We start from the raw sequence: 24850 nt of genomic DNA, 5'->3' as shown, positions 1-24850 counted from the left end.
ATACATGGAATAAGCTGAAAGTGAGTGAATGAGTGAGGATGCCTCTCTCAACTTCCCAGTGTTGGGAAGTAGCCCCTCTCCCCTCAGGACACTTCAGGAACCCTATGGACTATCTGACACATGGATTGGCTAAATCCGCAAGTGTCAGTTGGTATACTAAATATTAGTAAAGCTTAATTTCTTCCTTATTTTTTAAGATAAAAATGGATATAAATGGAAATGTGACAATTATAATTCTGCACCCCAACAGACCATCTTACACAACAATTGGTCTGCAGACACCCCTTCTGGAGACCTTAGCCCTATTCACTCTTTAGCTGGGTACAGTTCAGAGTTGGCCAGCCTATATCCGGACTGCAGCATGGATTGAAGGCCATCCCTGGCCACTTGCAAAAAGATGTGTACTTCAAGATATATGTCTAGCAAAAAAAAGTGCCTGGCAAAAAAAAGTGCCATATGCTTCAAGTGCCTACAGTACCACTACAGTACCTGCATTCTTCTCCCAAACCTGAAGATAACCAATTTCATCCAGTTTTTCCACTAAAGGCTATGCCAAGATAGAGCTCAAACTTCAGAGGAAAACCGTAAGATTGATTTGCAGTTTGGAAATAGACTGTACAGCAAGAGACTAAATGAGCTCTAAGAAGGATTAACACAGAACTGGATCTTGATGATAGTCTTTACATGATAAATTACCTACTTAAGGAGATTTTCTAACTTCAATCTCCACTCTAGCAGACAAAAATACATAAAATATGGTGACTGGAAGTTAAAGATTAAATAAGACACATTTTTTAATGTGTATCACTAACCACTGAGACAGTGACAAAGATGGTAGTGAATTTCCCAGCCTTCTGGTGTTCTTGAGCATGAATGCATATGAAACAACAGAATTATGCACCTATTAATTAGATTCTGTAGCATTTTCCCTTAGCAAACCAAGAAAAATCTACATTTTGACGAGATAAAACCAAACTTTCCTATTTTGAACTTTTCACTGGATCCAGTCTAACTCCCATCCCTCATTTATCTGTACTTTATTTGTACTAAATGTCCGCATTTTTAAAATTATAAAAAATCCCTGTACATAATAAAAATGACAAATTCTTTGATGACAGCAGAAAGTAGTTATTTTTAACTGTTTAAGATCTACTGATTAAAAACACTGATGACTTTCATTCTCTGGCAGCAACCTGAGCAAAAAGGAGTAACAGGATGTACTGGTTCTGGCTGGAAAGAAGTTATCAACACAGCTTTGTTCACAGCAGCCTGTGCATGGCTGTGCTCTGCTCGGGTGGCTAAAACAGCTCTGATAACCCACCAGGGTTTTGGCTATTGCTAAATCATGCTTGCACAGAGTTAAGGATTTCTCTCTGCCTCCTGTCCCCCAGAATCAGTAAACTTGGAATAGGTAAGATGTTGGGAGGGGACCCAGTCAGGACAGCTGATCCAAACAGGCTAAAAGGATGTTGCCCACCATCTGATGTCATAGTCAGCAACAGAACCTCAGGGGAAAATTGTTACACTATACCACATAACACTGTATTAAGATCTGGAATGTAACAGACTTTTTAAGGAAAAATAAAAATACTTTCATGCCAAAAGGAACTTCATCAGTTGGAATTCTCGCAAAATAGAGGGCTCAATGCTTTAGTCAGAAAGCACTGCATCAAAACCATGTGATGGACACTGACAGAATCTTAGCCTTAATAAATAAAATTCTTTTTGGAAGTTCTTTCTGTCTTGGAGACAGGTAAGAACTTTTATTTTTTTTGGTGCAGACATATTCTTAAGATCTGCAATCTCAGGTCCCATAGAGTTCAGCATTTGCTTATCAAGTAATTCTATTTAACTTTCTTCTTTCACAGATAAAAGTTTGCAGCTAAGCCTAGCAACAGCTGAGACTGCTTTTCTTTCGTTGCATCGCTGACTGAAATTCAAACACACGTACTGTGTACCTCCGAAAAGACGTGCAGTATCTTTCCCTCCCCGTCTTTCATTCTTATTTAAAGTTTTACAGGAAAGAGGTCTTTCTTTCTAATAATTGAAAACTAATGCACATTCAGTTCTTGGCTACAGTTTTATTTTAAATTGGCATAGAATTTCTATCACAGATTCAAAGGATCTGGAAGTCTTGCTTAAGGTTGCTTTTTAGTAAATGCAAATCACTTACTTCATCAAGAATTACACAGACTGCTTAATATTCATTCAGCAGAAGTGACGTTTCCATTAGAGAAATGAAAATCAATTTAGTTTCAATTAACCATTTTTTTCTGATGCAAATATGTGAAGCCTGTATTCAAACGTATGTTCCATATTTCATGCTGCCTGATTACTTTCACCAAACTCTGATCAATAGCTGCCACAACACAGCAGTGCTCTTCTGCATTTTCCTGTAAGGGACTCTAGACATTTGAGGCAGGTGTCCCTTCACCTTGCACCCTGTGCTCTTGACCCCCCCCACCCATCATCTCAGCTACAGATCATCACCTCCCTCTCCTGTGGTTAACAATACACAAAATGAATCCCAAACACAGAGCAATTCCTGTGAGCAAAGGGAGCATTCTGGCCCTGAGGCATCAGTTATGCAGGCATGTCCTCAGTCATCTGAAAAATTGAAACTTTACATGGATTACACCCTGTTAGTACAGTAAATATTTAAGAGGACCAATCCTGAATCTACTTGTCTGTTTTATCAAGACCATTCAGAATTAATCTTTACCTTTTTTTGAGTCAAAAATTTGCCCAAGGGTGTTGGTCAACAAAAGAAAGGAATCTTGCCAGAGGAAGAAAGTCTCAATCAGAGGTAAATTTAAGGAAGAATTTTATATGGACAGAATGAAACAAGTTATGTAAAGCGTTTTAAGGACACAAAATTTAAGCTAAACAAGGCAGTCAAGGTAGGGGTATTTCATTAGTTTTGTATTTGTAGAGCTGCACAAATTATAAGTAACTTTAACAGAAGGGAAAAGCTCAAAACAGCTAGCTTCCAGTTTGTTGAGAACTTCTTGCTTTTTGCCTTTGCATTCATCCTGAAGTGCCCAATATTCATATAAACAAAAGCATCTATGAAACCATTGGTGATGATAGCCACCACAGAAAACCATGGTTTTCATTTCACCATGCTGGACAAAGCAAAGATGGTCTGGGGGAAAACCTCAGGACCAATTGCAGAAGACTGACAAGGGTAACATAGAGCACTTGTCTGTTCCACCAGTGCAAGAGCAAATACTTTTGCAGTTATTAGACTTGACAGAGGCAAAATAGGAGGTTTTTAATTAGGCTGTAGGCAAATTGGTTTGCTAGTGCATCAGAACATCATACAACCTGGAATTAAACAAATAAAGCTAAAGCTAAAATGAAGAAAATTACTGGAAAACAAAATAAGAGCTAAAGGGTACAGTGCAGTGTACCATGATGAAAAGGTAAGTCTCATATTTCCCTCCTCCTCTTCTCCAGAGAATATAATTTCAGTGTGATGCTAGTAGCCCTGCAATCTTTGGTACTCTGAGGAATATAACTTTTCAGTACAAAGATATCAGAGCTGGGAACTTTACAAGCAATAGACTGCATGAGGATGGCAATTTGGATCCATTCTGGCCCAAGAGTCTCTGAATTCCTATGAATTCCTACATGATTATCAGGACTGGATGAAAACCATATAGTGAAAATCAAAATTTATATAATTTTTTTAATTTTGAAACAGATTCCACCCTCTTATACCTTCAAGATAGTGATTTTAGTGCTGACATAAATTGAAGTTTTACAGTCTTGGAGAAGACGTCTTGAAAAGACAAGTGGACAATTCTTGATGGAGCTGGGCAGTGGTGAAAATGACTTGAAGAAAATGAAAGGCTACACTTTTCATTGATAAAGATGATGCAGCTGGATTCTCAGCACTCAGTATAAAATTAGTATCTCATCTGCAAAATCAGACAGATGAAGGGTATAGTGGAGCACACCTCTGCTACATGCAACCTCAGGAGGCAGAAGGATCACAGAAGGGAAATTTTCAAGCTAGAGACGACAAGATTCAAAAGAGTTCAGCACAAAGCAAGGGAGGAAAGTGAGCCAAGTAAGGTCTATGAAAAACATTCCTGCTTCCTTCTTGGTGACTGCAAACAAGCACTTTGTTGTGTCCATGCTTGAAGGCAAGAGGAACTATGGGGGTGTATGGCTCTACATTGAATGGGAAGGACATTTGCTTTATGGATGGATTTCTGCTTCTGTAGGAAGCCATGGTTTCAGCAATCACCATGCAAAGCACTGCTTCTGATAACTGCAAAGCCAGAGCGTCTTGTTTCCCACATGCACACTTTGGCTGATGCATTTTTCTAAATGCTACTGTTTATTTACTTATTAGGAAAAGTAACTGCATCCTGGGTATGCAATTGGGATGGCTTAACAGATTACCCCAGTCCTTCACACCTGTTTGTCCTGTCTGGAAAGCTGCACTTGATCACAGAGCAGTATTAAAGAGGCTTTGGTGTGCCTGTTAAGACCTGCTAATGCCATATATTATCTGTCATGGTGAAGTTTTCATTTCTCTTAGCAACCCCTATATAGACTGGGATGTAAAACGTGTGAGAACTAGCTCCATTATGTCTCTGCATGGCAAACAAAGGCACAGCAAAGGCACTCCTGCTCATGCTGCATTACTAACTCTGCATATCTGAGGAATGACTAGAACAGTCTCTGCAGAAGGAAGACCAACATCTGCTCATTTCTTATCATCCAAACAGTGCCAGCTCAATGTCCATATACAGGCTGAACTTCAAAAGAAGTTTTGTAAGCGACACGTTCTGTACAACACTGTCTAATTCTGTTCTGTACTCCTCCTCCCTTTAGTAGATGTGTAATTTGCAGAATGAAGTACAGGAATTCACCACCCACCTTCCTCCCTCAGAGCAGTGCAGAGCAAACACAAGCATTTCTTGTTATGTATCTGTTTAAGTGTACCTGGACATATTCCTCATTTTCCACCTACGCTCTATCCTTCTGGAATGGGTTATACTCCCATTTATTACAGTAGCAAAAGTACTTGGAGTTACTGCCAAAAAAGTTAGCAGATGTCTGCCACTCCGATGATTAGATCCCCATCCAGGCAGTGGGCTGATGTGAGTTTGAATTCATTTCAGAGGATTCAAAGAGAAGGGAACGGAAAAGAGAATTTCCACTTCCTTGGCATGTTCTTGAATGAAAAACTAAAGCAAAAATATCATCTGTAGAGCTAGTTTTCTGAGAGAAAGCACTGACCTCCATTCAGCCTTTGAAGTACAGACAATAGCACTCTGGAGTCCAGAAATTTATCTGGGGATGCAAATTCTGCACGTGCGGAAGTTCATCCCTGTAGCCCCAGAGGAAGGCTTTAACTTCCTAGAAAAATGGCAGCATTTATAATACACAGAAATCTCAGTGCTGACTCTTGGTTACCTTTGCTAGTTCGTTGGTCTCTGTGCTGTCATCTCTGCCTCTGATTGTGGAAATGCACTCAAAAATTATTTATCCACTAGCCCATCAAATGTATCAGGAGGAAGAACAACTAAACTCCACAGGTTTTGAAGCCCATGTACTTTTTACAGACCTAGGTTATGAACCTCTTGAAAGCTCCTTCACAGCAATTACAAAGAGCTCTGGAGAAGAAGCGAAGACAGCCACTGCAACAGTTTTAGTGAATATAACTCCTATTTAACATGTATGTCATTTAACTTTTGACATTTACAGAAAGGGTTGATCTCAAGTTTGTTCTGACAGTATTGATTGCAGTCAAAGTTTAGAAATCTGTGTGCTGGAAGTCCTCATGCATTCATTCAGCCAGATAATACTAATACAATGCACAAGTAGCTGTCTGAGCTAGACTAAAAAAGAGGTATTTGGCAAAAATTGAAACACTTTCAAGTGTATCTTAAGTATCATAACAGTACAATTATTAGAATAAAATTTTCAATAATCACAGTTTGATTAATTCTGTATTTTCTAACAATCAGAAAAAAAATCTGTATTTCTTAAGTCAGTTCTCCATAAGGTGTTGTAACACTGATTAGGGAAATCAAAAATTTTCTCTTGCAGAAGGAACTTACAGTTCTGATTGATTGGACCTGAGAAAGAACAAAGAAAGGAGGTTCTTGTTAAGAATGGGGTGTGTTTAAAATCCACAAGAATTTATCACTGAAAGGGACCGCCTGGTACAACCACAGAGTTGATACATGGATTTAAAATATCCACACATGGGAAGTCTCTTCATATGCTGCAGGCTGTAAAACATTTTACAGAACTAAAATTTAAATCTGCAATAAAATATTTAAGGCTACAGCTATAATGAGCCAAAGGAAGAGAGTTTAAAAGAGAGTATTTGAAACCATCCTCAATGTCTTACCTGCATCAGCTGGAATCTGTTTAATTAAAATCCAGTAGTATCTGGAAACCTTACCACATGTAAAGCCTACCACGCTTCCTTTTCTGATTCCCTTTAACAAGATCATACAGAACAACCCTTGTGATGATCTGTTTCTTTTTTGTAATGGGAATTTCTTTATTCCCTGTGTCATCTACAACTTTCACAAGTTTGGAAGTTGCTCTCCCTAAAGTAATGAATTAATACAATGGAAAAAATCGATCCCAGGGCTATTCCTTTAAAAAGAGAAAGTCACTATCAACTTCTTTATTCTAAAAGTACTGCTGTTTGATGGAGCCTTCCCTCTGGCTGTGCTTCTGAACTGACTTAGAACTCCCTGCACTCATGCGATCTTCCCTGTTCTGCCCAGGTCCTGCAGGGCACTGTATCAACCAAAATAAAATTCAGCCAAGCATTAAAATCCACTCTAATAGTTCTAAGAAATCAATTAGCTTACCATCTCTGACATAAAATTCCTTCAATAAAACTATGTTGTGATTTATTTTTCCTGGCCTCTGCCTCTCTTTTTATGATCTCCATGCAGACTTTGCTTTTCATGAGCCCCAAACAGACACGGCAGTCTGTGCAGCAGTCCATGGTCTTTGCCTTGTGAACCTCTGGGCACAAGGTCCAGGACAATGAGAGAACTCAGGAATCCTCTGAGAAACTTGAAGGTGCCTGCTACTGCCAGGCAAGGATGAGCTAAGGAGAGCCATGCCAGCATGGCCCCAAAATGCTCTAGCAAATTCTAATGAACATGCCCAGGTGCCCTTGACCCAAGGTGCTTAGAGCCCTCTTGCAGCCACCAATTACAGAGGGTCAAGAATCCTTCCAGCTGGTGCTCAGGAGAAGCCTCTTCAAGAGCCAAGCCTAGAATACAGCTCCTAGGGATAGCCAAGCAGAGAGACTTGTGTAGAAGAGCACAAAAAGGAAGAACTTAGAGGTGGAAGAGAGAAAGAGGCAGATGACTGTGTTCAAATCAGCATAAACACAAATGTGGTATTGACACATAGGTTGCACAACAGCAGGAAAGATGAGAGACAGACAGACACACAGACTTCTCAGACAAATTACAGTTTCAGTATCTCTGGACCCCAAGATGCAGTAGAGATTCAGGCTGCCCATGCCAAGTCAGTGATTTGTAGTACCAAAAGAAAAACTCCTGACTCACATAAAGGTCTACAAAGGTGACAGATTCACTACTCTCCCAGCAGTGCAGTGAGTCCTGAAGATAACTGAAATGTGCTTTCAAGCAAAGTATCTGGGTTCCCTAAACCTAACCTTAAATCATGCATGACTACCAGGAAGAAGAGACAAGAAATAGTACTGGGTGGCTCCTTGCTGTGGAGAGCAGAAGAACTTATCTGAGGACCTGGCATATGACCAGGGAGGTTTACTGTTTTCTGGGTACCTGGATCCAGGATAATATTTAGAGAGTGCCAAAGTTTTTCTGACACTTACTATTACTCTGTGTTGCTCTTCCGTGTAGGCACCACAATGCTGCCTGGAGAGTATCAAAAGTGACTTCAAGTTCTACAGGCAATGGCCAGGGGCATAAGGGCTCACATGGTGTTTTCCTTACTCCTGCTGGAGGGGAAAGGTTGTGGGGAGCAGGCAGCTGGCAATACATATCCACAACTAGTTGTGGAGCTAGTTGTGGTGAGAGGGTTTTGATTTCTACAGCTATAGAACCCTGTTTGTGGGTCAACATTTGCTTGGGAGAGACGGGATCCCTTTCACCGAGTGAGACAAAGTTATCTTTGCCAGCAGAATGGCTGACCTGTTAAAGAGGCATTTTAAACTAAGAATGACAGGGGAGAGAGTTATCAGAAGTGCTAAGAGACAGTGAAGAGCAGAGAGGGTTTATAAGTAAAGGGCCTGGAGTGACATGACCAAAAGGGATCCCAAAATCAACAAAACAAAGCTTAAGCAGCCTAAGCAGGGTCACCTCCAAAATGTAAGCAAGGATGTGCCTACAAGGCACTATTATGGAGAAATCTTCAATTGTTTTGGGAAATCAGCATGTGGGGTTGCCCTCTGCAGTGCCCATACACTAAATCACTCAGTTTGGAGAATAAACATGGTGACTTAGACATCACTGAGCTCCTGTGGGGCTAACATTTTATGGGGCTCACAGATAAGGTGGGATGGATCGTGTAACTTGACTGATGCAATGGGATACAGGCTCCTTTGGAAGAAGGGGAGGAAAATGAGGAGGTCGGGTTGCCCTTTATGAGGCAGAACAGCTGGAATATTTGGAGATTTTCCTAGGGATGGATAATGAGGCCAATGAGATCTTGTGGGCAAACAGTTACTGAGCACACCAATGTAGGTGATAGTGTATTGTACCAATAACCAAACAATCATTGTGACTGAGGTGACTGGGAGAAGTGCCTGAAGACTGGAGGAAAGGAAATGTCAGGGAACCACAGGCCAGTCCCCCCCACATCAGTCCTTGAGAAGGTGATATAGAATATTGTCTACCTAGACTTCAGCAAGACTTCTGACATTGTCCCATAATATTCTCATAGAGTTAACAGAGTATGAGCTGGACAAACAGACAGTGAGGTACATTGAAAACTGGCCCAAAAGGCTGCACCCCATGGCATGAGGTCAAGGCAGAGCCCAGAAGGTAACAGTGTAGCAGCGTATCTCAGGGGTCAGTACTAGCTCCACTCCTGTTCAACATCTTCATTAATGACTGGGACAATGGGGCAGAGGGTGCCCTCAGCAAGGTTGTCAGCTGATGACACAGAACTGGGATGAGTGACTGATACACAGTAGGGTTACACTAGCATGGGCTGGCAGGAGCCTCATGTTCAACAAGGGGAAGTGCAAAGTCCAGGGCTGGGGAGGAACACAGCCTGCAGCAATATATGCTGGATCTGCCCAATGGAAAGCTCTTGGTGGAGATGGTCCTAGTAGACCCGAGGTTGAAGATGAGCCAGCAGACAGGCCCTTGTGGCAAATAAAGCTAATAATATTCTGGGCTGCATGAAGGAGTGTTGTCACAGTGTGTCAGAAGAAGTAATCCTTCTCCTCTGCTTAGCACTGCCGAACTCATACATGGAGTGGCAGGTTCAGTTCTTGGCTTCTCAATACAAGAGACATGGACACACTGGAGAGAGACCAGAGAAGGACCGTGAAGGTGAAGAGGATGAAGAAAGGCTTCTTTCAGTGATGCCCAGTGACAAGATCAAAGGGCATAAATTGAAACCTAGAAAGTACCATCTGGACATCAGGAAATGCTTTGCAACAGAGAGGATCACCAACCACTCACACAGGTTTCCCAGGGAAGCTGTGTAGTCTTCATCTGCAAAGGTACTAAAAGGCTGCCTGTATATAGTCACTTCTATCTACTATTTACAATTCTCACCTAAAATGACCCCCTATTTTGCAGCTGACTGTACACAGACGATTTCCTATGAAGAGGGACAAACCTGGGCTAAGGTTCTACCTCTCTGATTTATCCCCATTTCCCATATCATAGTCTTATGACCTTACCATAGTCTCACGGCTTCTAAATATTTACCAGGACCCAGAAGAATCATACTAGATCTAGTACTTCAGTTTTCCCTTAATTAGTAAAATTTCAGAGACTGCCTTTCTGTGAAGATCTTAATGTATCAACTTGAATTATCGGAAAGCATAGTTACAAGACAGAAGAATAGAGAAATTCATTCTTCTTTGCAAGGTCAAGAAAACTTGAAATAAATTGTTCCTCAGATTTTGCTACAGAAATCTGCCAGGAATTTGGAATGAGGTAATATGAAAGAAGATCTCAGGTACATGACACTTTGAAAAAAAAACAAGCATTAAGAAAAGACATTTTTAAGAGTTTTATAGTTAAAGAATTACATTTATAATGTCTCAGTTTTCCTGCTTTCACTATCTTCTCTTCATGTTTTTTCACATACTTTCCTTTTACTGCCTTGTGTCTCTATCTAATCTTCTGCCTTTCCTTTTTCCTGATCAAATTTGAAGGCAGAACACTCCTTCTAGGATGAAATTGCTGTGTACTATTCAGAGCTCACAGATTAAACGTTTATGTTTTTTGGTATATTTGAGGCTTCCAAGCTCATTCATGGAAAAAAAAGTAATGTTTTTCTTGCTGCCCTAAAACCTCTTGGCAATTGTGATGGAGAGTAGAAAGCTCTGCTCCTGTTTTTGATCCTCAGAAGCCAAACCTAAGTCAAAAAGCATAATCACATCTTGAGAGCTACATGATGTATACATACGGTCATGTAAAACTGGTGTCTCAAGCTTGTTTTCTTAGTGAAATTTGAAAGGTCAAAGGTCAGCTAGCTCATTTATTTTCCCCAAGTCCTCTTAGCACACAAAAAACTTTCTCATTGCCTCTGCTTATCCAATGAATTGTTATCAGAACTGACCACTAACTCAGATGCAAGTCTGTTGACTGAACAGTGACAAAGCAAGGCTGCAATAAATAAAACTCTAGATTAATAATACTTCTACACTGCTTTCTCCACAGCAACAGACATATACTATGTTGAGAAGACTTATTGTTAGCTGCTTTTCTTGGGAACAATTTAAATTTTTTCCAGTATTTTCTGGGATGAGATTTGGAATTTAGAGTTCCTAAATTCTTTAAATTTAGGTAAGATGGACCCTGATGGCCTGCTGATTTTCATAGAAGTTGAATTGTCAGTGTACAAAATGCAATATAATCTAAAGAAATCCTTAGAGTTCATCATGTCCCCCAGAAAAAAAATGCCTTTTTGTCCACTTACAAGGTTTGTTTTTCTTAAGTTTTTGTCACTGACATACTTTGAAGTTATTGAACTCAATGAAGACTGTGACAGAGTCACAGGAGAGAATACTTTATCTTGATATCGTTAATTGATATCATTATCATACTGCACACTTCTCACTTCTTCTGCCTTTTTGAAATGCCACCTACATATAAAAAATTTCATTACAAGTTCTCAATATTTCCATGAAGAAGTAGAGAAATCACATAAAGAGATGTCTATTAAGAAGTAGGGAAAAACAAAGATTCACTTGAGATGAACAGAATTTAACTTATTTTAAAAACAATTCCAGACAAAGTATTCAGTGGGAGGAAAATGTATATATATTTTTTTTTAAATCTAGAAATATCATGAATATTCTATCAAATGCTAAGTTAATATGCAGTTTCAATGAATTTCAACATGAGATGATTGCAAAAAGAAGTAATTTAAGCCAGTCTATATCACAAAATAAGGAAGCCCTCTTAGTGTACTATTGCAATCAAGTGTCAGCTTCCAATTTGAAACATAAATAAAAAGGTCGATAAATAAAATGAAAAATATCCAGGAAATAACAGAAAAATACTGAAGCAAGGTATTACTAGAATTACTAATAAGCAAATAAAGCATTATCTGAAAACCAGTACATGAGTATACATTTTTCTCTTTCCCAGTAATATTCTGTAGCCTTTACATCTTCTTCAATACTGGTGACATGTAAAACTTTTGACTTAGTGATAGTTAAGCATGGCTTTATTTCCATGACTCTTCCCAGTGAAGCATGAAGGACAACAAACCACAGGAATATTGCTTGGTTTGCCTAATTCAAAATACAATCCCAAGCAGGCAGCAATAAAATTTGAGGCACCAACCACTGCATAAGTTTCAACCAGCTGAAAGCTCATCCGTGAATCAGCAACAGGACATAGTCAGGCCTTTTCCAAAAACTGTGTGTGTGCAACAGTCTTGTGGTTCAGGAATGTCATTCTCCAATTTAGTGCTCCCAGTGAAACCAGGAGCCTCTTGCTCACACCCTCTTCCCCCTCCCCTGTGGTGGGATGGAGAGTAAGATGCACAAAAGGTGAAGATCATGGGATGAGATAAGAACGATTTACTGGAAATAGCAATGACATAAGAGAAGAAAATGTAACAGCAGCAATACTAATGACAGAGGCACAAGAAAGACGTGAACAATTCATATGGAAACAAAAATTTCTGATTGCTCTCTCCACCACACTATGCAGAGCTGGAAGGGACCCCTTCTCCCTGGAAGAGACTCCCTTCCCCCAAAACCCAGCAATGAGACGAGGTGGTAGAGAATAACTTCTGGGTCCTGGAGATGTCCCCTCCTGGACACTACAAAAACTAACCCTTCCTGCCCAGAACCAGGACAAACAGCTATAACTCTTCAGGGTTATGAAACACTAAAGCTAGACTAGCTTTGAGCAGCAGGTTGGACAAGAGACCTCCCAAGATCTCTTCCAACCTAAATTACCCTACAGTTATATACCACAGCCTCACTTTGAGCTGAAAATCCTGAAATATTTTGTAACCTCATTTATAAATCTTTGCCCCAGAATTAACTTTTGAAACAGTCTTCTCCCAGAGGATGAAAACAGGGCAGCAATCCATAAAATCTAGGACACAGAAGCACAGTAGGTATGAATTTGTCCTAGTTAAGTAACAGAACTGATGAAGTGTGTACACTATTCTTATACCAAGTCAACTTACACAACTGAAATATTAACCCAAAGGAAAGGATATTTATGGAGACCTGAAGAACTCACAAAGGATGCTAACAGTGAGCTCGCATATTGGCAGCCATAAAATCAGCCACAGGTCACTTGAAAAGTCATAATCCTTGAATCCAAATAATGCCAAGAAAGGGAGTCTCAAACTGCAATAGCAGTATAAGATATATAGGTATTACCCGTGTGTTCCAAGAACTGAAAGCAAAGCGGCATAAAGTTCTCCATTCTCTCTACCTACCCTTAATCTCTCTTTGTGACCTGGAGAACACGGAAGATATAATATTTTTTAATAAGGAAGAGAAGTTTTTTAACCAAGTAAAAGGGAATGGGTGATAACCCAAAGCCCTGATGGAAAGGATTCCCAAAGGAAACAACTGAAATAGATCCTCTGTGATCTTGGCCTCCAGAGATATACTGGAGTGAGACAGATAAACTGAGTAATTTGGACAACTGCCTCATTATTACAAGGCAAAGTAAACCAAAAAGACAGCTTGGTGACTTTAAGGGGCAGCTAAACTGCAGACAAGTTAGGTGAGCTTTAATTATTCAGGTGATAAGATAAAGTACAAATTGCAGAGGGACAAGAGACAGTGATCTAGCTAAGGAAAAAAAGTCATCAGCCCAAAAACCCCTAAACTTAGATGGCAGGTAAAGATTTGCAGTCAGGATTCCTATTGACTAAACTACATGGGTAGGAAGTCGCTATGCAAGAACAAGCATCTAATTCCCCATGTGTTTAGGTGGAAGGACCACTGGAGGAAATTTAGATAGATATCCAAACTGCTGTAGATTAAAAAAAGAGAGAGATCTGTCAAACTGATGCAGTTTGGGAGATAGGATATGGAAAAATGAGAGAACTGCTCTGTCTCACTGTAAAGAGTAAAACCACCTGAGCTACTTCACAGTCTTCTCCAAAGATCCCATTCATTAGTTTCTGCTTATTTTATTTTGTATAAGAGTAAGAGAAGATATTCAGTTACTTCTGATCTAATGGCATGTAATGCATTTTCATTATAGATAAGACCATTCACATCCCAAGCTGATTGGCGTTTTACAACAGAGACAGTTTAGATCCTATTTGACTATTTTGTCACTTTCAAAAAAAGTCAAGAAGAATATTTTTGCCTGATGTTCCTTTAGAGGGAAAATTATAGTTTCAGTTGACCAGCAGCTGAGAGTCACTAACAGGCCTTGATGGTCCTTCCTCTTGGAGCTCTATCCAGCCTTTAGCCCTGTGCCTTCAGTCTCTGCCATAGACCTATCCAGCAGACACCAGACCCAGCCCTGACTTGTGGATTGATTTGCCAGCTTGGCCTTGGACCTGCTTCACTGCCATGGACTTACTTGCCTGATGATCTGCACACTTGGCCGATCCTGGCCTCAGTCCCTGGCTCTGCACTCCTGTCTTGCAGCAGGACTGGGCTCTGCCCAGCCATCGCAGGCTCTTCTGCTCTACTGCTCATGACTCCCATTCCTCACTGCTCCCAGACAGCAAATTAATTAGTTCCTGCAGTTTTTCCTGTGCTTTCACTGTCTGTATGGGGAAGGGAAAAACTCTACATGGAGCTGAAAAAGGAAGAATAGAGCTCTAATCATGTCCAGAAGACATGCTGTATAAAAATCACTGCAATTCAAGGAAGCTTTAACTGAATCTTGCACTACTTGAAAGCTATAATGAATCACAGAAAATTGGGTTTGCAGACACAGAAAGTTGTTGCTTACCTTTCAAGAGAAATGGAGAGACTTTGAATTCAAGTGCAGCACTCTTGCAAACCCTTGAAAGATGCAGTTTTAGAACTTCTTAAGTGACCCTGACAGACACAAAGTCCCTCTGGCTGTCCCAGAGGAAGACCAAGAATCCCTGGGTTGTGTTTGTTTCGTTTTATCCTAAAAAACCCTATACAACAGAAGTTCAACAATCTACCCTTTCTATTTGACTTTTTTTTCACTTCTAATCTTTATCATTAAACGTTTCCAAGTGACTCAATGTTTTTTACAGATTTCTCTGATCTCCTTCCCTCTTGAAAATGATATTAGACCTGATGTACCAACTTCCACCTAATGATCACTAAGTAGAGTTATAATTTACTTTGTGTGTCTTAAGTGTTAATATTGCATTACATTGGGATGGTGCAACAAGAGCTCTTTGCTTCCTTTCTACTTTTTACAGTAAATCAAGGAGTCTAAACGTCCTGCCTGTTATTCAATTTGCAGTTTGTTGTAGTGCTTGACATATCTTTCTCTGGAAAGATATAGCCATTTTGCACTTTTTCACTTAAATATTTTTTTTATTAAAACCTTTATCAATTTGCTAGTTTTGGCTGGGGTGGAGTTAGTTTTCTTGACAGTGTCCAGTATGGGTCTGTGTTGTGGTGTCGGAACCCAGGAAATTCATCTGGCTGCCCTGGAGGACTCCAGACCCTGCCCGGGGGTTTAGAGACCTTGGCACACAGCCCAAGACCCCTGTGCCTTTGATCTTGACCCATGAAAACAATTGAAAACCTTTATATGAAGAATTACAAGTCAAGAAAGTTTAAGTAGAATGATAGTGAATTTATCACAGGGTGAAAAACAGATTTTTGAGGTATTTAGAATGGGGGCTCAGGGTCCTAAGATGGAGAAATTTGGGCACGCCTTGTCGTTTTTCCTTCTTCTTCCTAGCCTCCATCTTCTGGGTGATGTTGGCACTTTTAGATTGGTTTAGAGTAGAAACTCACTGTCTAACATAGGTGATAGGTATTGGGAAGTTATGGTAAATAATGTACACATAGTTTTTAGTATAAAAAAATAACACTGCCCCAAGAACAGGCAGTGTGCCTCAACCTGACCTGCCAGACAGACCTGTGGTGGGTCAGAAAAAGAATGTTATAGATAAGAAATAATAAAAAACTTTGAGAATGAGAAAAAAGAATCCTGACTCCTTCTTCGGCTGCCCGGCTGGGAAAAAGAAGCTTGTACGTATCTCAGAGTCACTCTGACCAGCAGAGATTCTGAGAATTTGGATTTGTGCTGAGCACAGGGTTGATAATATAGAGATGTTTTTGTTATTCCTGACTAGGGCTTGCACAGAGTGAAGGCCTTTCTGCTTTCCTTACTGCATCGCTGGCAAGGGACTGGGGTTGTGTGGAGGGCTGGGAGGAGACACAGGTGGGACAGGTGATCCAAACGGACAGGAGGGATATTCCAGACCATATGATGTCATACTCAATATATAAAGTGGGGGAAGACGGAGGAAGGGGAGGGCATTTGGAGTGATGTGTTTATCTTCCTAAGCAACTGTTATATGTGATGGAGCCCTGCTCTCCTGGATATGGCTGAACATTGTTCAAAACAATGAAATAATTCCTTGTTTGGCTTTGCTTGTGCACATGGCTTTTGCTTTCCCTACGAGTCTGTCTTTATCTCAGCCCCTGAGTTTTCTGGCTTTTGCCCTTCAGAGTCTGTCCCCAAACCTGCTCACAGGGGAATGACCACGCTGCTGTGTGGTGCTTTGCTGCTGCCTGGAGTCAAGCCAGTATCAATATCATCATGCAACTCAATCCTGTCCTCAACAAAGTACTTGCAGCTTTTCCCAAGTAGGTATCAAATGCAATTTAATAAACATTTTCTCTATCATACTATCTGGAGAAAACCTTATCTTTTTCTAGAGAATACCATTTGACAGAATCTCATCCTTCTTGTTTGACAGTATACCACTGATAACTACTCTCTGAAATTATTTCCAAGACAGAGAAGGGTAAAGCATACCATACTTTTTGGTGACTTTTTGCTTCAGCATTTGTTTTGAAAACAAATATTCTACTGACCTGATGTCAATTAACATCTGCTGCAGAAATATTGGTTAGACACAGGACTGCTCTTACAGTATCGTCACCAAAATTAAGTTTCCCCTACTTTTCTTTAGGAGCATTTTTAACATTTTATAAGTCATGAAATATTGCACATCACCTATCACACCTCCTTGAGACTTGTTACCTTGTAGCAGAGGGAAATCAGATTGCTTTACATGATTTATTCTTGACAAATCCATTTTCACCATTGTTTAGCATCTTTTTATCTCCTGTGTGATTCCAAACAGATTATTTGCTCAAGTGTCTTTCTAGGAATCAAATTTAACCTGACTGGCCTACAATTCCCAGGGCCTTTGTGTGTTTTCTGGAAAGACAGATACAAATGTTTCTTCCCTCCCCCTATAATTCATTTACTTTTTATCCTTTAATTCTCAAAGCTCATAAGGGAAGAGTCTAAGATTTCTTAAGTATTCCATAGTGAATTAATTGTGCCAGACAATTTGAAAATATCTGACTCATCCAAGATGACTCTAACCTGTTTTTATCCCTCTTCCCCAGTTTTAATTATGCTAGTCTTCAGAGCACAGTCAGCCTTTTATAAAATCAATGCTGAGAAAGAAAAAACTTCCAACAACCAATCAGGCATGTGTCTCTGTTAGTTTTACCTCTCTATTAATTAATCGGGCAAATCTTTTCCTTGTCTTGCTCTGATTCATTACATATATTTTCTTTCATTCAGTTGTTGAAACCTTGATTAATGGCATTTAGTCCATACTTTATTGCAATTTCTATGACCAAACTGTTGCTCAGGGTGAAACTTGAAAAATCTGTGGGGTGCATGGTATGTGATCTTATTAGTTCTGAGGGCTTCAGACATTTTTGTCTCAGTAATCTCCTCCAATATTTTCAGCCACAGACTTACCAGATTTTGTTCCTCAGTGCTCAGATTGATGCTTGTAATAAATCAGAGCACAAAAGGAACACAGTGAAATTTGATTTATTTTCCTTTTTAAGGGAACCAGAGTCAGAATACAAGCCTCCCTCAAAAGCATATGTTTTTGCAAAACAAAGAGTATAAAGGAACCTTTGCACTGGAGTGCAATGATCTTGTGTGTGAAAAACAGGCAAAAGAATGGGTAGCTTTCATTACAGACACTCAAATAAACCCCAGAAGGGAATTAAGCTTATTCAGTACAGCAAATGTGACCTACTAAGAGAAATCCAAACAGGACTGAAACAGTGGGACTTTTTTCTTTTTCCTGAATTGCTATTAATAAAGGAACTAACTCCTTAGAAATCTGATATTAGTATCTCTCTGTGTGTTCTATAAATTATCCAAATCTTACCTCAGAGAACCTTTGTACATCCTGGGTTAAAGTTCCTACTCTTTTCCAGTGATAATGTTTGAGTAACTTTAAAATTGCTGGATTCACTGCATTATCAGATGGCACTGTCCGGAAGAAGTAAGGATATTTTTTCTTATCAGCCAACTCTGGAGTTGTTGCTGCAAATGAAAGCTGGAAAAGAATCAAAGGACAAAAAAAAATGAAAGTCACCATAAGTCATCTAGCAGTCAGTAAAAAATCTTTGCTTTTCTCAGTGCAACAAGACACAGTCTGTACATTGCTGTCATGTAGAGAAATTTCATCTTCATAGATCTTGAATGTCCTACAACTACCATTTACTTTTAAAGAGATTTTTGAAATACTTTAGCTCTATAAACCACCTGCTGAAAAATTAAACTAGGAAATCTTAAAAGTCAGTGATGTAAAATCCTCTGTTTACAATAATGCATCTTGTGTATTACACAGAGCAATAAGGCCCAAGGGAATAAATCTCTGTGATGAATTCTCCATCAATTTCTCTTCATAAAAGTTGAGAATCTCTCCAAGAGAATATTATTTTCTCAAATTCTTATATATCTAAAATTAATGGATAAATCTCCAGTAGAACTTCCTGTCTTCATGTACCAAAACAGCTAGAGGTAACAGAAAAACAGAAAATCATTATGTTAGCTAAGGCTGAAACTCAGAAGTTTACTCGGGTCTCAGCTTCCTTCACTGAAGCAGGCCCCCTGTGGTTTGTGCTATGAAAGAGGATTCAATAGCTAAAACACTGAAATTTGTTCATGGTGAGAGAATGCATATTACAAAAGAAAAGAGGAAACCTTTTAAAACATACAAAACCAAACAGAAAACTTCATTGAATTCTTCTGCCCATGTTAAAGGCAGCGTGTTTTTGTGAATGTTTTTCAGACCGCATTTTGAAGAGAATGCCTGCACATTCACTTTTTGAAAACTCTCCTATTCCAAGGATACTTCTGGTCATTCCCTCCGGTTCTTTTTAGGCTTCTAGGAATGTACTTCCCAAGCATTTTTTCAGCCAGGATTTTTGGTTGAGGTTTCTTAAAGTACTGTTTAAATTGGTTTGACTGACACAAAATAAGCTTCCTGATACAATTATTTAAAGACTTTCAAAATCAATAGATAGTCAGAAAATGTAGGTGAATTCAAGACTATATATCAACCATAGCTTTAAGTTTTCACTTTCCAAATCAAGCATTCAATACATTTCAGTTAGACAACCTTTTCTGAAATTCAGAGTAAACAAGTTTAATCCAAAAAACCAGTTCAAGTCTTTTCTTCAAAAAGAAGAAAAAAAATTTCTTTCTCATATTCTTATATTCTCTATTTCTTTCTTATAGAAATCTAGATTTAGACTATCAGAAACAGGACATTCTCTGTTTGATCTTAGACTCACAAAGAAAATATTGCATTTTTGTAATGGCCTGAATGTAGTTTGTTTTCCTAATTAAAACACATCTAAACAATTTAAAGTGTGCATAATCTGGTTAGTTTACAGTATACAATTCAAAATAGAAGACCCTTTCTCTTCACTGGTCAGGAGATAATGAATAATGTAATTATCACATAATTCTGAGGTGAAACGATTTAATATAGCAACTGGACTTTCACTAGATTTCATGAAAAAAGTGCAATATGAGGTGCTATGATATATTGTCATCTTGATTTTCCAAAACCATTCCCATAAGGAAAGAAGAATGAATATCTGCCAGGTAGACCTAGTCAGCTTTTCTATTTAGCCTGGTAGGCTTGAACATCATGCACTCACTGCTTAATGAAAGTGGAAATAAGGACCAGTACTGATGACTGAAAAAGAGAGAAAATTTGACATTAGAAATCCAACATAAGAGGAATACCTCTCAGCAGCCCACCAGCCTGCTCACTGCAAAGTACCTGCTCTTCAAGTTATTATGGGTTTGGATCAAACATAATTGGATTGATCTTAAGAAAAAGAAGTGAAGAGCAACACTGAAGGAACAGTAGTGGCAAGAAACATCAGCAAGGTTCACCCAGCTCAGATTATTAAATTGAATGGAATTTTTTTTCTGATCAGTAGTACAAAGATCCATAGTACTGAGAAGCATCTCTATATGTATGAGCTTGCTTTAGGGTGAAGATCCATGATATAAGCAAGACAATTCAAAACCATCCTTTGTGATTTTTTAGTGACTTAAAGGGCCTAAACTAGTATCTGAATTGCTCAATTTTCCTTGGAAGAAAAGAAGCAAAACATTACCTCTCTTCATTGCTTACAGAAAGATGAAGTCTCCTAAGAGATTTCTCAGCCATGTGAAGTGAGACAAATCCAGATATAAGTGCAAAACTAATGACATCCAAACTACAAAAAAAAAAATATTCCTCTTCATTTTCTTTTTAAATAAAGGTTTCATTAAAATAAAAAATGGGAAAATTTAATGTTCAAACAATTCTTCTATTGTAGGATGTATTCAAAGTCCTTTCAAACATCACATATATCATGGTTAGTCTCATTCAGCACCACTTTGACAATTAATAAGACCCTTGTAAGAGATGGAGAAATAGCCTGAAAAAGTTAAGTCGTTAAAAATATTTAACTTTTCCTAAAATTATCTCTGTAAGAGTTTGGCACATGTAATGAACTTAACCCCAAAATCACCAGCACTCAATATTCTGCTTTGAGAGGGTCAAGGATGAAAAATGGAATAAAACCTCGTTATGTTCTAAGAAGTGGTTATAAAAGATAATGTTAAGAAATGAACTGATATTTTTGAAATAGTATGAGAGATAGCACAGCTATATGGAAATATAAAGAAAAGACTCATAAAACCCCCTTTATTTAATGTGAGAAAGCAATTAAGATCACAACACACTCCACCCACATATGCATTAAGATTGTACACTCCTTTTTAACTGAGCATTTTTCCTCTGTATTTTAGGGCCAAAGTTGTTTATTCACAGCTGATTTGAAACTTGCATATTGAAAGACTTTTAATAGTTTCTTAACTTCATTCTACAGGATTGAAAGCCACCCTGCTTTTTGTAACAAGAATTTATTTTGATATCTTAGTTAGTTAGCAAAGGCAATCATATTGTTCATACAATTCCTTGCAAACTACAAAAGTTCTATTTTTCCCATTATTGCATTTTCAAAGCATACATATTCATGCACTGCTCTATAATTTTTTTACAGGTGTTTACATTTGCCTCTCCATGTTCAGGAGGAGTGAGAGATAATCATTTATTATAAGTCAGCAATAAATACCTGTGGGATGTATGATGTCATTCATCCAGAGAAAATTACTTTACAGAACTGCTAAAAGGTGGTGGCCAAAAGTCAAACTTCAAGAAAGGATGAATGAAAAGAAAAAAACATTTTTTAAAGATGTTATAAAGCAGAAGACACAGTGGACAGCTACTGGGTGATACATCATGACTCTGTGTGTGGTGTTTGTGTGTGTGCATACATAAATAGGTTCTGTGCATATATGTATGTAGACCTAGATTTTAAAAAAGCTTATATATATTATATAACTATCTATCTGTTTGAATGCTGTCAGAAAACCCTACATCTTCCTAGATTATCTCTGAAAAATCTTTCTTTAGAATATATTTAGAATATCTGCTTCCAATTTGTGAGCAACTGGATCTGAACTTAAAATGAGAGTATGTAGGGAAACATAAGGCATGACTCAAATGGGAATTTCTGAAATGAAGCAGTATAAAACTTTGAAATAGAAAATAAGATAATATTTACCATTCAAGTAAGAGCTATGAAATATTAACTATAATACAACATGAGAACTAAATAGACCAGGGTATTGAATAGACTTTGGTGGACTGCTGAAAAACTGAAAAATATACAGAAAGATTTTATTATGGAAGTTTTTGGGGTCAGGCATATGTGTTGATGAATTACATTTTTCCAAGAAAGATAATATTTTTTGAAAATATTAATATAGTTGAAAATCCACACATTTTCATAGAAACTTTGTCATTAATACTGGATAGTGATGTGAAAGAAAAAGGATGCTAAAACAAAATCTGGAAAGGATCAGTTCTGCAAAAAGGGAGCAAAAGATAGCTTCAAACCCCTATATTAAGTTTAAAGAGGGTATGGTAGATTACATGAGAAACATCAGTCTGAAGTGCTGTCAAATTCTTCTGTGTAAGGAAGGAATGATGCATTCAACTTAAAGTCAGTACAGAAGCAGATATGATAGATAATAAGCTCTTCTGTTCATTTAAAAAAATGGGATGCAGCACTTATGAAATCAATGGGGAAGACTAAGAATTATGTAAAAAAGGATGAATATTATTAGAAAGCTAAAATGAAATTAGAAAAGGAAACAACACTATATATCCCATGTATATATCCCATATATGAGTCCAAAAGCTGGAAGGCTGAATGAAGCCACACTGCTGTCTCATGTACTGCAGAGAGAAAGGAAGGCACCAGGAATGGCAAGTAATCTTCTTCTGTTCAGTTGTTTTACTATCTCTAGGAAGTATGTGTTTAATTTTTGTCACTGTAGTATGGTACAGAAGTCTAGGAAAAATAAAAGAGCAGAATTATCCCTGGGTAAACAGTTCCCCGCATGTAAGGCAGCAGGTCTATTAATGAGTCATATTTAAATGGACTGTATCAGCTAAAGTAATCCAGTAACAGTAATCCTTTGCAAAATTATTGTAGACCCAAATGCGTAGATCTTAGCTGAGTCTGACCCAAGCTGAAAGGAGCCAAGTGGGCCTGGACAGAGCAGTCAAAGGTGGCAACACCAGTGCCAGCCATAGCTGTGCGGAATCGAGTCCAGCCTCCAAAGCGGCAGTGTGGCTCAATGTGTACAATCTTGCTTTTGGGGGTTGTCCATTGTTTTCCTGTTCCCAGCCAGGGACAAGGAGAGTGCTGGGGGGAGCACCTGCCACCCTGTCTTTGTCTGGGGAAACCATGTGGTGCTGTGTGTGGAAGCGGCCGCCATCTTGTCTTTGTCCCAGCAGCCACGCAGAACTGTGTCAAGGTGGTGAACACCTTTTTGTGTGTAAAGCACCTCCTCCTGTTGTATACTTTTGTTATCAATATTGTTGCTGTTACTGGGCATTTCTCAGTCCATTGCTGTTTGCTTTCAGTAAATTGTTATCTCAACCCATGGTCTCTGCCTTTGTCCCTCTCCTACTGGAGAGGGTGGAAGGGAAAGGAAGTGGCTATTTGGAGTTTAATATCTACACCCTGTATTCATGGAGTATTATATAAGGGGTGGAAAAAGAAAAGGAAATTAAAGTGCTTTCAGGTAACAGGGTAAAATCCCTTGAATAAAATGTCATCTGCTAAGAGAACTGATTCATGCTTGCAAATGGGGAAATCAGCTTACTGAGCACCAGAGATTAGCTTAGTTTTCCTAGGTTTTTGCACTAAGCTTGTACAAGTACTTTACTAATGATTGATAGAAATTATCATGTGCCCTGTTGTTGCAAAGCCAGTCCTGATGGAGAGGGCTCATATATGGCAGCTATCACCTTTATTTCTCGCTCATTTTCTAGAAAGTTAAATTATGCTGATTAATCAGCATTGCTAAACAGGATATAAACTGCTGATTCAACTGACTGATGCTAACATTTATCATGATAACTAGAGATTGCATGTCATGTATGCTTAGATAGAAAGCAGTATTTTCTGCAAAAAAAAGAAGAAAATGCAAATAATTATTTCCAAGTAAAGGGCAGAAAACCAGAAAGCTCCACAGAAAATATTCAGAACCTTGTAGTACAAAAATAACAAGAACAAAACTCAGGAAGATGATGATTTGCAGCAATGTGTACTTGTGACGCCACACACCACTCCTTTGTGTGCCTTGCCAGCTCTAATGCTTTGACAAGCCTGTGCCAACAATAATGATACTCAAGTTCAAGCATGTGATGACTTGTTGGTCCCGGGAGCTAGAAGAACCAGAATGGAAACTAATGAAGAGTTAAAAGATTTGCCTGCTGCCGCTCTTGAGCATTATATGATGTCACATAACAAATGGAACAATACACTCTTAACCGAGAGACAGAGAACAGATTGAAGCATAACAAACTGCATTTTTAACAGAATGGTAATTATAAAATATAAGTATTTAGGTTAAATACTAATTCATGGTAACCTTACTATACAAGCCAACTTATCCAGATGTGCAGTCAAACTGCCACTGAATTTGATCTTGCCTCTAGCGAAGTTATGAATAAATTTTAATCCCATAACAGTACTTGAAATAAGAACAAAAAAATTATTCTAGAAGAATATTAAAGTGAACCTTAAATACTCGATAGCTTGTATAATAAGAAAAGGGATAGATTAGAATGCCTTTTCCCACCTCAGTGCACAAAATGTATCGCCTAATCAGCTTTGATGGATGACTTGGAGGAAAAACATGTGGAAGTAACATTGCAAAAATGGTTACAAGCACCTATATATTTGGGAAATATGTCAATAGAAAAAGCTAAGTGCAGCAATTTCATTGAAATTGCCTGCATAGATATTCAAAGCAGGGGAAAGCAAAGCACAGTAATAAAGTTCAAAAAACAAAGATACTGTTTCTTGACAATTTACCAGTACAGCTGCTAGTGAGGAGTGTCTAGATACAGGCAGCAAGGAGGTAGGTTTGAGCTGGACCTAGAAATCACAGTGGCAATCTCCCCCCCAGCTATGCCCTAATCCTCATCCCCAAACAGCACAGGTGATAAGCTGACATAAAGAAGGCATAAGTTGACTAAAGAAGAAAATAGTAAAAATAAATTATTCTTTTTCAGCAGTGGTAGATAGTTACATTTTTACCTGTCATATAAC

The 24850-nt window shown here is 38.6% G+C and overlaps 1 protein-coding gene across 1 annotated transcript in view; it reads right to left on the bottom strand.

Moving 5' to 3' along the window:
- GABBR2 (gamma-aminobutyric acid type B receptor subunit 2) overlaps window positions 1-24850 on the bottom strand; it is a 456178-nt gene that overhangs the window by 256810 nt on the left and 174518 nt on the right. Inside the window, exon 3 of the mRNA XM_059487462.1 lies at window positions 18034-18204. Within this exon, the coding sequence (XP_059343445.1) occupies window positions 18034-18204 (171 nt within the window). The remainder of the gene's footprint in view (window positions 1-18033; window positions 18205-24850) is intronic.

The sequence above is a fragment of the Ammospiza nelsoni genome, chromosome 1 (assembly GCF_027579445.1).
Source record: "Ammospiza nelsoni isolate bAmmNel1 chromosome 1, bAmmNel1.pri, whole genome shotgun sequence".
Classification (NCBI taxonomy): Eukaryota; Metazoa; Chordata; class Aves; order Passeriformes; family Passerellidae; genus Ammospiza; species Ammospiza nelsoni.
Note: the sequence above shows the minus strand (reverse complement) of the source record. Positions and strands in the feature narration are given on the sequence as shown.